The sequence below is a fragment of the Plecotus auritus genome, assembly GCF_963455305.1.
Source record: "Plecotus auritus genome assembly, chromosome: 5".
NCBI lineage: Eukaryota > Metazoa > Chordata > Mammalia > Chiroptera > Vespertilionidae > Plecotus > Plecotus auritus.
The window spans coordinates 27,849,891-27,865,460 of record NC_137776.1 but is presented as its reverse complement, the minus strand read 5'-3'; the positions used below and the strand labels follow the sequence as shown (position 1 = coordinate 27,865,460).

At 36.5% G+C, this 15,570-nt stretch overlaps 1 protein-coding gene across 2 annotated transcripts in view; it reads left to right on the top strand.

The window, feature by feature from the left end:
* Positions 1-15,570, top strand: part of CUL3 (cullin 3) — a 112,619-nt gene that overhangs the window by 69,589 nt on the left and 27,460 nt on the right. For both annotated transcript variants that reach the window (XM_080670386.1, XM_080670387.1), the window contains 3 exons: positions 8,629-8,789; positions 10,643-10,757; positions 11,946-12,174. In XM_080670386.1, the coding sequence (XP_080526512.1) occupies positions 8,629-8,789; positions 10,643-10,757; positions 11,946-12,174 (505 nt within the window). The remainder of the gene's footprint in view (positions 1-8,628; positions 8,790-10,642; positions 10,758-11,945; positions 12,175-15,570) is intronic.

Below are 15,570 nucleotides of genomic sequence, written 5' to 3'. Positions count from 1 at the left end.
TTGGTTTATCAAGCTAACTGCACAGATGAAATCAGATGCAAAAGCAGTCTGACTTTGTCCCAGCTCTGTGAAAACAGGAACAATGAAGTGGTCCTGTCATTGATTGTTGCTTCTCATCACCACCACCCCTAGTACCACCTCACCTGCTCTGGTCCACCTAGCTTCTGAAGGTTCTTACCCACTTCAGGTTAGCAACTCCTGAGAGATAACCATAAATTTAGAAATTTAAAATGTAGCTTATCTCTGTGGTGATGAAACTCACATATCTTTATTCAGTCTGGTGTTTGACCCAGACATTGGGCTTTCGAACATGTTTTTCAGAACACTTTATATTTAAAATGCCTGCATTTTGACTTAAAAAGACAAATAGAAGCAGCCACCAACTTTCTTTGCTGAGCTCTCTTCAGTAGTTAAATGACAAATGTTGGATTCATACAGACTACATTTGGGTTAAAAAGCCTGAGATTAAAATGTTATTTTTAGGTTATTGTTTAATATTTTTTCTCTTGGGATGATTTTATTTTATCTGTACTTTGAGATTGTATTGAAACAAAAAGAGGTTCCTATTAGAATCTATTATGAAAATGCTATTGTGTATCCACAGGCTGAATTCCTTTTGATAGTGCTAATAAATAATCAACAGGTTTAACATGTTCATTTAGCAAATGTTTTCACATATATCAAGTTTATTGTGAATATGTGCATGCATATATGTTTAACATATGCACACATAAATGGTGGGTGTATCATGTATAGCTTTTATTTTGCTTGATGGTGATCATACATACCAGATATTTAATATAAACTAGAGGCCTGGTGCATGAAAATTCATGCGGGGGGGGGGGGGGGTCCCTCAGCTCAGCCTGTGCCCTCTCACAGTCTGGGACCCTTGGGGGATGCCCACCTGCTGGCTTAGGCCTGCTCCCCGAGAACAGATGATCTAAAAGAAATAATCATATCCTTGGGTAAGGATTTTTAAAGGTAATGGTCACATGAAAATTCACTGCCGGCCCTAACCGGTTTGGCTTAGTGGATAGAGCGTCGGCCTGCAGACTGAAGGGTCCCCGGTTCGATTCTGGTCAAGGGCATGTACCTTGGTTGCGGGCACATCCCCAGTTGGGGTTGTGTAGGAGGCAGCTGGTTGATGTTTCTCTCTCATCAATGTTTCTAACTCACTATCCTTCTCCCTTCCTCTCTGTAAAAATCAATAAAATATATTTAAAAAAGAAAAAAGAAAAATAATTCACTGCCGGCAGGCTGAGGGGACTGGGCACCGCCATCTTGTGAGGGTGTGGTGGTCAATTAGCATATTCCTTCTTTATTATATAGGATTATATAGGATGGCTATTTAGTATTATTAATTTAAATAGCCACACTCAATTTTGTGGGGTTTCCCTTCTCCATTTTATTGTCTCTCTGGCACCCATAATCAAATTTCAGGGTTAGTATTATATGTCACTTATGTATAATAATTATATACACCTTGACATTCTCCGATTAAAAGGTGTAGCTTTTATCCTACATTATCTGTATCTCCCTTATCCACAATCCCCTTCCATGGAGTTAAATGTTCTAAGCTTTGCTCAAACAATTTAACCATCATATAGTTGTCAATGGTAGAGCGTGAGATCATAAGAAGAATTCCTAACTCCACATCTAGTATTTTCATATTTGGAAATTTATAATAATTGATATTTTCACTTTAGGAAAAACAGGCACTCTTCATATGACTCAGTTACTTCCACTCCTAGAAATCTATCCAAGAAAAATGAAAGCATATGTCCACAAAAAGGTTGTACTTAAATATTCATAGCAACATTACTCATAGTAGACAAAAACTAGAAACAACTCAAAATATCCTTCAGCTGATGTGAATGAATAAATTAAATGTGGCGTATTCATACAATGGAATACTATTCAGCACTAACAAGGAATGGAATACTGAAACATGTTACAACTTTATGCTTAGTGAAAAATCAGACACCAAAGATCACATATTATTTTAATTACATAAAATGTCTAGGTAAGGAAATTTATAGAAAGAGAAAGCAGGGGTACTGGAAGTGGGGATTGACTGCAAATGGCTTGAAAGGTTTTTGGGAGGATGGGGTGATAGAAATAGTGTAGGACTGGATTGTGGTAATGGTTACATAGCTATAAAAATTAACTGTGTGAGGACAAATATGTGATACCTTAATAAAGAAATCCTCCTATCTAATAAAAGAGTAATATGCAAATTGACCATACCTCCGCTACGCCCACAAGCCACACCCACCAGCCAATCAGGAGCAAATACGCAAATAAACCCAAGAGCAGGAGGGAGGCATGAGTTACCCCGGCAATGGAGGAAGCCAAGCTTTCCGCCTGCCCTTGCCCGCCTAGGCCTCCACTCAAGGCTACAAAGTTTCAATGATAGAAGATACATAAAACCAAACAGAAATGGCGGCAGCCACGTAGCTGGAAAGAGCAGGAGGCTAGGGTTGCCCTGGGCGATGGAGGAAGCCAAGCTTCTGCAGCCCTGGCCGGCCCAGGCCTCTGCTTAAGGCTACAAAGTTTCAATTATAGAAGATACATAAATCCCCCGCAAAATGGCTGCTGCCATGGAGCAAGCAGAAGGCTTGGCTCCGTGCCAGGCTACAAAGTTTCAATTGTAGAAGATAAATAAACCCCAGATACCAGGGCCTCCACTTGGGTCGCCAGGGGGCGTGGCCAGCCTGCAAACCTCCACAGGCCCCTCACCCAGGCCGCCCCACGCCCCAAGGGAACCCTCACCCTGATCCGGGACACCCTTCAGGGCAAACCAGCTGGCCCCCACCCGTGCACCAGGCCTCTATCCTATCTAATAAAAGAGTAATATACAGATTGACCATCACTCCAACACACAAGATGGCTGCCCCCATGTGGTCAAAGATCCTGCCCCCATGTGGACACAAGACACAAGATGGCCACCACAAGATGGCCAGCAGGGGAGGGCAGTTGGGAGGGACCAGGTCTCCAAGGGAGGGCAGTTGTGGGCGATCAGGCCAGCAGGGGAGGGCAGTTAGGGGTGACAAAGCCAGCAGAGGAGGGAAGTTGGGGGCTACCAGGCCTGCAGGGAAAGGCAGTTGGGAGGGACCCAGGCCTGCAGGGGAGAGCAGTTGGGGGGGACCAGGCCTGCAGGGGAGGGCAGTTAGGGACAAACAGGCTGGCAGGGGAGCAGTTAGTGGGTGATCAGACTGGCAGGCAGAAGTGGTTAGGGGCAATCAGGAAGGCAGGCAGGCGAGCAGTTGGGAGCCAGCAGTCCTGGATTGTGAGAGGGATCCCAGATTGGAGAGGGTGCAGGCTGGGCTGAGGGACACCACCCCGTGCATGAATTTCGTGCACCAGACCTCTAGTTAATAAAAAGAAAAAAAATTAACTGAATTATTGAGCTGTAGTCTTAAAATGAGTGCATTTTATAGCATATGAAATATACTGCAATAAAACCCAAAAGGGGAATATTTTTTTAAAAATCACTCTAGCTCTCTTAATTTACTCTGAAGATTACAGTATATGTGCCTTTTAATCTGACCTAATTTTTGACATTTCTCATAGCTTACATTAAGATTAAGACAGTAATATGTTAAACTTACTAATACCATATATATATACACACACACATATATCCCCTATAATATTTGCTTCATGTCCTATATAGCATGTTGAAATTTATAGTATTTGCCAGGTTACTAGTATTTTCTATTTTAGTTTTGAAGTAGCCTGACTGATACCAAGTTCTCTCACTACTCTGTTATTCAATCACTTTACAGTATATCTTCTCTGTTTGCTCTTAACCAGTTGAACTGTGTTCTTACTGAGAGTCAGTTGTGCTTGTTTTCAAACCTGTTTATGCCAGTTGTACTTCTTGTTATATGTGCAAAACAATAAAAAGGTGCAAAAACCAATAGAATTCGTTCTTTGGCAAACTAGATAAAATCTTTTGGAAAGACTTGACAAAGGCAAATCGCTAAATATTGGTTTGATTAGGTGTAATTTAAATGACTGGAGTGGAAATTGTAAAAATCTAGGAGAATTTTACATTCAGATTGCTTGCTCATATACTCCATCTTAATGAAACTGGAAGGAAAAAAGTTAGACATGAGCATGTGTAAGAAACACAGTGTTGGAATCTAATTACAGGACTTATTCAAAGAAACTTTTGATATCTCAACGTACACTTTTGTACATTTTAAATTAAAATGTTTAAGATGCAGATGTGTATGTGTATTCATATTTAATAGTTTTTCTATTTTACCACATTTCTTTAATTAACCAAGCAGTTACTGGTTTCTGTGTATGGTACTTTCCTCTACCACAGAAAATGTATATTCAAAGGTGTGAAAATCAAGTTTATAAATAATTTATGCTGTAATTGGAGTGACTATTTTCACAATAAAAACGATAACCATGGCTTTTTAATTACTAGATTTGTGCCAGGTTTTCATTTTTTTTTCTTTTCCTTTTTTTAAAAATTAAATCTTTATTGTTGAAAGTATTACATTTGTCCTCCTTTTTCCCCCATTCACCCCTTCCAGCCCTCCCTGGTCCCTTGCCCCAGGCCTTCACCACCCTATTGTCTCTTTCCATGGGTTATACATATATGCATACAAATTCTTTGGTTGATCTCTTCCCACCCACCCCCACCTCCACCTTCCCTCTGATATTTCAGTCTGTTCCATGCTTCTATGTCTGGATCTATTTTGTTCATTAGTTTATTTTGTTCATTAGATTCCACATTTGAGTGAGATCATGTGATACTTGTTTTTCTCTGACTGGTTTATTTCGCTTAGCATAATACTCTCCAGGTCCCTCCATGCACAGTTACTGTTCTTAAGAAAATCCACGTTTATTGATGTGGATATTGTACCAACCTTTCATTCCTGGAATAAATCCCACTTGGTCAATGACGTATGATCTTTTTAATATATTTCTGGATCAAATTTGCTAATATTTTGTTGAGGATTTTAGCATCTGTGTTCATCAGGGATATTGGCCTGTAGTTTTCTTTCTTTGTACTGTCTCTGTCTGGTTTTGAAATTAGGATAATGCTGGCTTCGTAAAAAGAGCTGGAAGTGTTCCTTCCTTTTGGATTTTTTGAAATAGTTTGAGGAGACTAGGTGTTAGTTCTTCTTTGAATGTTTGGTAAAACTCCCCTGTGAAGCTGTCGGGAACAGGGCTTTTGTTTGCTGGGAGAGTTTTTTTTTATTATTATTATTACTGATTTAATTTTTTAAATATATTTTATTGATTTTGGAGAGGGAGAGAGAAACATCAATGATGAAGAGAGAATCATGGATTGGCTGCCTCCTGCAGGCCCCCTACTGGGGATCGAGCACGCAACCCAGGCATGTGCCCTTGGCCAGAATTGAACCTGGGACCCTTCAGTCCCCAGGCCAACGCTCTATCCATTGAGCCAAACCAGCTAGGGCTTTACTGATTTAATTTTATTAGTACTTACCAGCCTATTCGGGTTTTCTGATTCTTCCTGATTGAGTTTTGGAAGATTGTATTTTCCTAGGAATTTGTCCATTTCATTCACATTGTCCAGCTTGTTGGCATGTAGTTGTTCATAGTATTTTCTTACAATCCTTTTTATGTCTGTGGTGTCAGTTGTTACTTTACCACTTTCGTTTCCAATTTTATTTATTTGGGTCCTCTTTGTTTCTTAATGAGTCTGGCTAATGGATCATCAATCTTATTTATCTTTTCAAAGAACCAGCTCTTGGTTTCATTGATTTTTTTTTTTTTGGTATTGTTTTTTTAGCCTCTATATCATTTATTTCTTCACTATTATTTCCTTCCTTCTACTTACTCTGGGCTTTTTTTGTTTTTCTCTAATTCTTTAAGTTATAGGGTTAAATAGTTTATTATTAATTTTTCTTGTTTTTTGAGGTAGGCCTATAGTGCTATGAACTTCCCTCTTAGGACTGCTTTTGCTGTGTCCCATATATTTTGGGTTGTTGTGTATTCATTTTCATTTGTTTCCAGGAAGGTTTTGATTTCTTTCTTAAATGTATATTTTGCAGCTTTGGGGTGAAATGTTCTATAAATGTTGGTTAAATCCATCTGATCCAGTGTGTTCTTTAGAGTCATTGTTGCCTTCTTAATTTTTGTCTGGAAGATCTATCCAGTGAAGTTAGTGAGGTGTTAAAGTCCCCTACTATGACTGTATTGCTGTCAATCTCTCCCTTAAAGTTCTCTAGAAGTTCGTTTTTTATGTATATATTTAGGTGCTCCTATGTTGGGTGCATATATGTTTCCCAGGGTTATATCCTCTTGTTGGATCGACCCCTTTAGTATTATGTAGTGACCTTTACTGTCTCTTGTGATGGCCTTCATTTTGAAGTCTATTTTGTCAGATATGAGTATTGCTAACCCAGCTTGTTTTTCATTTCCATTTGCATGGAAAAATTTTTCCATCCCTTCCCTCTCTTCCTTTGTGAGTCTTTTGTTCTGAAGTGGGTCTTTTGTAGACAGCATGTAATTTTTCATGTTTTTGTATCCATTCACCTACCCTATGTCTTTTGATTGGAGCATTTACATTTAAGGTTATTATTGACAGGTACTTATTGTCATTTTTATTCTTTATGTCTGTTTCTCTCTATTTCTTCTCATTTCAGCAGTTTCTTTAGCATTTCTTACAGTACTGGGTTGGTGGTGATAAACTCATTTAGCCTTTTTATGTCTGGGAAGCTCTTTATTTCACCATCTATTTTGAATGATAGCCTCGTTGGTTATAGTAATCTTGGTTTCAGATCCTTGCTTTTCATTACCTTGAATACTTCATGCCATTCCCTTCTGGCAGTTACTGATGAGAAATCAGCTGACAGCCTTATGGGAGCTCCTTTGTAACAAATTGCTTTTCTCTTGCTGCCTTTAAGATGATCTCTTTGTCTTTAATTTTTGGCATTTTAATTATGATGTGGCTGGGTGTGTGCCTATTTGGTTTCTTCTTGTTTGGGACTCTCTGGGCCTCCTGAACTTATGTGACTTTTTTCTTCATTAGGTTAGATTTGTGCCAGTTTTTAAGGACAACTTGTTTTATACTGAAACGTGAGGCAAACCTGGATGACAGTAGTGAAGTTGGACTTGAAGGGCATGATTATAAAGAGTAGCTTCAGTGCATAAGAGATAGTGAGAGCCATAAAAAAAAGCGGGAAAGATGAGTTCAGAGGGAATTTGGGAATTTAAAATCTTGAGGATAGTAGTGTGAAGCCTGAGAACTTGTCGAAGTTATCAATGAAAATTTCAAACTCACTAAAGTTGATTTCAGTACTTAAAAAAAAATGTGAGCACCACAGATGCTAATATAAGAGCAGCTTTCCTTGTGTCCATTAGGTATGTACCATTATGTAAGATACATAAAAGAAGATTGGAGGAATGATATATGAAGAGAGTGGTACTCATGGAGAATTTAGTAAAAATTGGTTGGAAGGTTAATCAATATCATTGTATAGGTGCATTGCTAATACGTTAGAACTTTTGTTCATGTTCAGCTTGCAGCTTTGATGTTGCTTGTAATGACATTGTTTCTTTTAAAAGAAATGATACAAATTATTCTTATCTGTTTATTGTACAGCTTCTAAAATTTACTAAATCTAAGTGCTGTAGTACTTTGACAAAATGTAAAAAAAACAACACATACAACACCACACGTTAAAAGATCCGTATGAAGTTCTTAACTGTTTTTGGATTACAGATGCCTTTAAGAATCTGGTGAAAGCTCTGAGCTTTGTTTCCAAAGTACTTATAAATGAACAAACACAATAATTTTTACAATTTTAGGAAGTTCACAGACCCACCAAAGCCCAGAGAAATCATGTTTAAGAACAGAAAAGAATTCTATTACTAATCCTTTTGTGGATTAAAAACAGTAGTTGCTTCTATGTACTTTGATGTAATACTGACTTTCAAATAATGCCCAAAATTGGACTTTCATAGCCAATAGTTCTGGGTTACTTGTGCTCTATAGCAACGGTCGCCAACTGGTGGTCTGTGAGGTCCGAAAGGTTGGCGACCACTGCTCTATAGTGAGATACCTGTAATCAGTGTTGGTAAGAACTTGAACATAAGATGATTACTAGTAGGTAATTTGTTTAAAATGATAGTAACTGGAGGTGTTTAATTAATGCTGCTCTGTTATAAGTCTTAGAGTCTTTTAATATTTACCAATAAGCAATCAACTTAAATCATTTGGATCTGTATTTCATTCAGCTCACAATTTTCATTCATAGAATATGATCTTCAAGTAGAGTATTTAATAAAGTAAGAACCATGTTTGAGCATGGTATGGCTTTGGGGAGAAAGAAAGATCTGACTACCTTTCTCCTCTGTTTTCTGCTTACTTGCCCCTCCCGGTGTGTGCTAGCTTTTTCTCCCTTTTTCTTAGGGTAAATGGGCATTGTTTCAATAACAATTGTAAATTGAAAAATCTTTTATATAACTTAGAAGGTAGTAGAATATTCTGTGTTGCTTAAGATAGCTTGAAATGTTTTTCACCTACAAAACTGATTACTTTTGGAATTTTATTTCCTTTACTGTTGTAGCTTACAGTGATTATTATGTCTACAGGAGTTCTACTCATGTTTTATGATTTTATTTTCACTGCAGGACCGTGTATATGTACAACAGAATAATGTGGAGAATGTCTACAATTTGGGATTAATTATTTTTCGAGATCAAGTTGTACGATATGGCTGTATTAGGGATCATCTACGACAAACATTATTGGATATGATTGCAAGAGAGCGGAAAGGAGAAGTTGTAGACCGGTATTAATCATCTTTTAACTCATTAGGTTTTGGTTTTTAGCAGTTATACCCTGAGAACCAATTTATTGTCAACATTTTATTAAAATGAAAGTTTGATTGTCTAGCACATTATGAAAGTTCTCAAAAACGTATATCACAGTTAACAAAATTACATAGATGTTAACTTAAAAACACACTTCTATTTTTAGAAGAGACCATTTTAACCTTTAATATGGTATACTTTTTTTAAAGTAATTCAGCCATTAGTCTTCCCATTTGATTTTTCTTTTTTTTTCTTTTTTACATTTCGCTGAAAATATTTTATTGGCGTTTTGGACAGAAACGGGAATTTATTTGCCAGGAAGGGTGATCTCGTCATACTTTTGCTGTAACCAGCACATGGCCTCCTTCTTGCTGACTCTGTGATGAGCCCAGTGCAGCCTGAACTACATTTCTTGTCTGTGATGCTGAAACCTCGCCTACCAGGCACATAGAATTCCAGGCTGTAGATATCAATGCTTGGGTCATTTATGATCCCCAGATTGATGTGTTCCTGGATCCCCAAACCAAAGTTTCCAATGTCTGAGCAGTTATTTTGTAATTCGTACTCTCTCACCTTTAGACCTTTCTCCAAGAGTTCTTCTGCCTTGTCCCCACAGTGGATGGCAATTTTTTTCCTTTGATTTTTCATGTATTTTTTTATTCTTTTTTTTTAAATATATTTTATTGATTTTTTACAGAGAGGAAGGTAGAGGGATAGAGAGTTAGAAACATCAATGAGAGAGAAACATCGATCAGCTGCCTCCTGCACACCTCCTACTGGGGATGTGCCCACAACCAAGGTACATGCCCTTGACTGGAATCGAACCTGGGACCCTTGAGTCCGCAGGCTGACGCTCTATCCACTGAGCCAAACCGGTTAGGGCTGTATTTTTTATTCTTGCATTTTGTTCTTTTTCTGGCTGGGTGATAACTTTTTTTTTTTTTTTTGTCTTTTTCTTTAAGGGCTTTTGGCTAGCCTTTCTTCTTAACATATTTAAAGAAAAACGTTGAACATAGTCTAAACCAGCTAAGAACTACTGTACCATTCTCATATTCCTTCTAATGATTACAGTGACACCAGCTTAAGTGGCTTGAAACATGCAAGACTGCTTTCTCTGCTTCTCTATTCAAAGCAGCTAGTAGATGAAGACTTGTAAAGTTCTTTGTTTGTTTTTTGTTTTTTAATCCTTACCCGAGAATATTTTTCCATTGATTTTTTTAGGGAGAGTGGAAGAGAGAGGGAAAGACAGAAAGAAACATCAGTGTGAGAGAAACACATCAATTGGTTGCCTCCTGCACGAGCCCTAACCAGGGCCCAGACCAGGGAGGAGCCTGCAACCCAGGTAAATGCCCTTGATCAGAATCGAACCCAGGACCCTTTGGTCTGCAGGCCAATGCTCTATCCACTGAGCCAAATCGGCTAGGGCTGTAAAGTTCTTTATTTCCACATTGGTGCCTGGTCAGGATTGCCCAAAAGTCATTTGGTACAAAAATTTACAAGTCAGGCAGTGCAGCCTCCTTTCATCCTCCCTGCTTCCTGATATAATAGCTTTTTTATTCTCTCTGTGTTTTTAAATACACAGGACTATTTAGACATGACATCTTAAACATTTCTTTCAAATGAGAACAACTTGAGATAAATACCTGTGCAGTCAAGGTACTGCTTTCCAATGAAAGTTACTTTAAAACCTCATGTTACAAAGAAGCTGCTTCTGGGAGATTGGTCACTGATTTAAAAAATATTCTGAAACTTTCTAACTATTTCTGTTGTATTTTTTATATGAATCTTTGATGTAATTTGATTTTCAAGTGGTTGTAACTTCTTTTGACAGAGGCGCAATAAGAAATGCGTGCCAGATGTTAATGATTTTAGGTCTTGAAGGACGATCAGTCTATGAAGAAGATTTTGAGGCTCCTTTTTTGGAAATGTCTGCAGAATTTTTTCAGGTAATCAGTGAAGATATATAAATAAGTGCTCTTTTAAGATGTTCTTAAAGTTATTAAATGTGGTTACTAATTTGAACATTTTTTACCTTTTTTTACTGAGGCTCTTATGTTGCAAATTATTTACCCACAAATTATTAGGCAATGTATCACCAGTGAAGTTTCACAAACAGGCTTTTGATAATGTAAGTAACTAGTAAAATAAATGTAGGAATGTGCATGATCCCATAGTGCATATATATCTTCAAGACTGTTGATTGGAAAGCTATAGGTCAGTAAGTACAATTGATATACATTTGCAGCATTATGCAGTATACAACCCAAAACAAACTAAATTGCTGAAAGCAAAGCTAAACTATTACTCATTTATAATGAAATGATAATAACAATAACTGAGGAACATGACAGATAGAAGACAGTATTTATAAGGTAATGATGATAGCCAGGGATTATTAAGATGATCTCACCAAGATTTTTGTTTGGTGTGTTAATGTCTGTTCTTAGAAATTTGATTATTTTCAAGGACTAAGACTACTTTTTGTTAAGATAGTAGCAAGTGTTATTAAATTTATCTATAGTTCATATCAACATGTCTTTTATTATGTAATTCTTAGATATATTCATTAATCCTACTTTCAAATAGGTTTAAATCATTTGGGTTGACATTTATAATTTAGTGGAACCTCTATAAGGTTGGTGTTAGCAGGCAAGATTGATAGTTATTTAAAAGCTCCATTTCTCCAACTGCAGTATATATACTCCTTTGAGCCTGAGAGTCGGGGTGGCAGGAGGACTTCAGTAATTAACAGTATGCCAGCAAAACTATATGATAAACATGATGATTCCTTCTAGGCATAACTTTACATTAAACCAGCTCAATGAAGAATTTGCCACTCTCACTTTGAGTCAGATGCTTTATTCTGGCATGTGTTTACTTTTGCTGCTATTTGAAGTACATTGGCAGTATTTGAAAAACACTGCTCAAGGATAATGTATTAATTTAGTTTTATGTAAATAATGCTTTAAAGTATATAACGCAGACTGTATGATCATGTGTAATAAACTATATAAAGTGTTAATAGTGATTATTATAATTAGTTTTGATTTTTGATAAACACTATAGAAATATAGTTAAAAGCAGAAACACATTTTGCTTCTGTGTTTTTAAAGAACCATACTTCCTATTTGCAGATGGAAAGCCAGAAATTTTTAGCAGAAAACAGTGCTTCAGTTTATATAAAGAAAGTAGAAGCTAGAATTAATGAAGAAATAGAACGGGTGATGCACTGCCTTGATAAATCAACTGAAGAGCCAATTGTAAAGGTGGTGGAGAGGGAACTTATTTCCAAGCACATGAAAACTATAGTAGAAATGGAGAATTCTGGGCTAGTACATATGTTGAAAAATGGAAAGACAGAAGGTAAGTCTTAGCAGTTGGAAAAATCCTTATAGTTCTACCAAGTTCTCAGTATTGTTTTTAAATTTTTCTCTAATTAAGATAATGAATGTCAGTTTTTAAGAAGTGGTTTATATCACTAATTTAGTTGTTACTTTGGTAGGATTTAATGGTAAAGCTTTGCATTTTTTACTGAGGATTTTAGATGTTTCTAATGAAGTAACTTTTTTCTATCTTTCGTCTTAAGTCTCCTCACTTTGTGTTTTTCTTTACCCAGAAGATAAATGTAATACTGGTGAGAACAACAAGCTCCTCATCTATTCCTATACTTTGGTGTTATATGCTAGAGGGTTTGGACTCTATTCACGAATACTGTCCTGTAGTTTTTGTGATTCTTTTAAAATCTGAAGTTCCTATCTTAAAAATTTTGTAGGCTTTCCTATGGGAGTTAGATGTGATAAGGTTTCCAAAAATGCAAAAATAGGTGTCTTTCCTGTTAGTGTATTTAAATAAATTAGTTCATTGGTTTTGGGGATTCTAAAGTTATAGACTATAAAAAAGGAGAAGGGAGAATTGCATAAAAGTAAAAATAGAAATTTTGAGATAACTGTAGCATTTACTCATTTTGGCTATTTACCTTTTTTTTTTTTTTTTTAAACAGTGCTTTGTGACAACTGTAGCATTTCCTTGTGTGGGCTATTTACCTGAAAACAGTATTTTGTGACAAGTACCCAAGAAGAAATAAGGAAACAGTTATGTTGTCCTCTTAATTTCTGGAGTTTTGCTTTAAAACTCTGACTTTAGCCCTAGCCGGTTTGGCTCAGTGGATGAGAGCGTTGGCCTGAGGACTGAGGGGTCCCGGGTTCATTTCCGGTCGGGGGCACATGCCGGGGTTGCAGGCTCGATCCCCAGTGGGGGGTGTGCAGGAGGCGGCCAATCAGTGATTCTCTCTCATCAGTGATGTTTCGATTTCTATCTCTCTACCTCTCCCTTCCTCTCTGAAATTAATAAAAATATTAAAAAATAAATAAATAAAAATAAAACTCTGACTTTATAAAGAAATCACTGACATGATATTGAAAAATAAACCTGGTACTTACTCTTCTATTTTCCTGCTTCTTGGATGAAGTTTTGGCAATGTTTTAGCCACTTAACTTCTTATAGATGAAATACATATTGCCTATTTGGGGTAATGACCTAGGTAGGGAATGAAAAGAAGAATTTTTATGTGAATAATTTTAAAGAAAGGAGGATATAAGAAAATGGAAAAGAAACATGATGAGAAGAGAGGTTGTCCCATGCTTCCTTTAGTGGAATCCTTACTTTGTGTTTTGAAATGGTTATATTTATAAACATGTAGTAAATTTCTGAAAAGTTGTATATAACTTTGTAGATTTTATTAAAGCCAAAAAAGTTCCGTTTTAAAAAACCCTCTGGTAAACATTTTTGTAAAAGCAGCAGAACAAAAATCATATTACGTATGTTTGTCATGTTTTCTAAAATAAGCTACTCCTGCATGTCTCAGGTCTAAGTCGGGTTAGCAAACTTCCTTGGATAGGTGCAGGCAGTAAATATTTTAGGTGTGTGGGCCATACAGTAAACTACTCATCTCTACTGCATATTGAGAATGTAGGCATAGACAATATTACAAAAGAATAAGCTTGACTATGTTTCTGTAAAACTTCATTTGATTTATTTTTCATATGCTGCACAAAAAAGACGATGGGCTGTATTTCTTTTTGGTCTATGGACTACAGTTTGATGACTCCTGATGTAAATGGTCCCTGGCAGACTTGGACTTTAGGAAAAGCATTTTCCCTATTTAAACAAAATTAGAATCTAAAAATTTTCTAATGTACTGTTTAGCCATTGAGTTAATTCTTTCTTACCTTCCTTGAGAGGATGGGAGGAGGGAGATTAAATGGGCTGAAGATTAGGAGCTTTGAAATGTTTGATGGAGAGATTGTTAGTCATGCCTGAATTATAGTATCTCTGTAACCTGGAGTCTTCAGTTAAAAGCATTAATTATGCCTAACACATGGCAAGTGCTTAAGTACACGAATGAAGAAACACCACAATAGCTACTTACCATATATAAGCAACTATCTATGATTCTAAATTAAGTTGTAAAAATCTGGTTTCAATTTTCCTGACCTCCCACTAGAAATCTAATTGTGCAATATCTTAATTTTGCTAGGCTCTGCTCGTGATCATTTTGTCGAGAATAGGTGAGAGTCACAGCTTCACCATTATGAAGCCAAATGTCTCATAAATCAAAAAGTGAAAAACAGTTTTCCCACCATAAGTGGAGGATGAAAAGGATTGACTGATTATCAGATGCAGATAGTGCTGTGAAGTTCAAATGGCATTTAATTTTGAATGCCAAGTATTTTTCATTTTCTCTTTCACATCCTCCACTACACCATATATTTATATACAGTGAAAGACAATGAAATGTATTAATTTACATACAATTAACTATATAGCATATACTTAAGTAAAACTGTGACAGCATAGGGACAAAACAGATAAGTTGGGAACCGTTGTGTTAGAGGTATTTGATATGCCAAATTACTGTAGTATATATCCATAGTGTTGAATTTGTAATACCTATTTTCAACATGAGAAATTTGGTTGTATGCTAAATGAGAAAAACTGTAAGCTTTGTTCTGTGTAGATTACTTTAGATTTATATTATTGATAAAAACTTATTTTTAAATAAAATTTGTTTTTGCAAGTCACTAAAACAAATTTTAGAAGCCCCTTTTATAAAATTTGCTTCTAAGTATTTTAAAAATACATACAACTTTAGTTTTAGGATCTTAATTTCTCTTGTAAATATAGACCAGCCTAGGTAAATTATTATGGCCTGTTTGCCAAATATAGCCCACCACCAATTTGGTGGGGGAAAATTTTTTTTAAAGAATATGTTTCGCCCTGGCCAGTTTTGTTCATTGGATAGAGCGTTGGCCTGCAGACTGAAGGGTCCTAGGTTCGATTCTGACAAGGGCACATGCCTGGGTTGTGGGCTCGTTCCCCAGTAGGGGGCGTGCAGGAGGCAGCCGATCAATGATGTTTCCTCATCATTGATGTTTCTCTCTCTCTCTCCTCCTCCCTTCCTCTCTGAAATCAATAAAAATATTTTTTAAAAAAGAATATGTTTCATTACACAGAACATAATACACATTTTAGATTTAAAAACTAAGGTTTTATTGAAACATAGTTATACCCATTTATTGCCTGTGGCTTCTTTCTTGCACAGTGGCAAAATTGAATAGCAACAGAAACCATATGTGGCTCACAAATCTAAAATATTTACTATTTGGCACTTGACAGAAAAAAAATTCTCAGTCTCTGATCTAGAAACTGCTTGTTTTAGCTCCATTTTCAAAAGTTCTTGATTATAAAACTTTTTTTGTA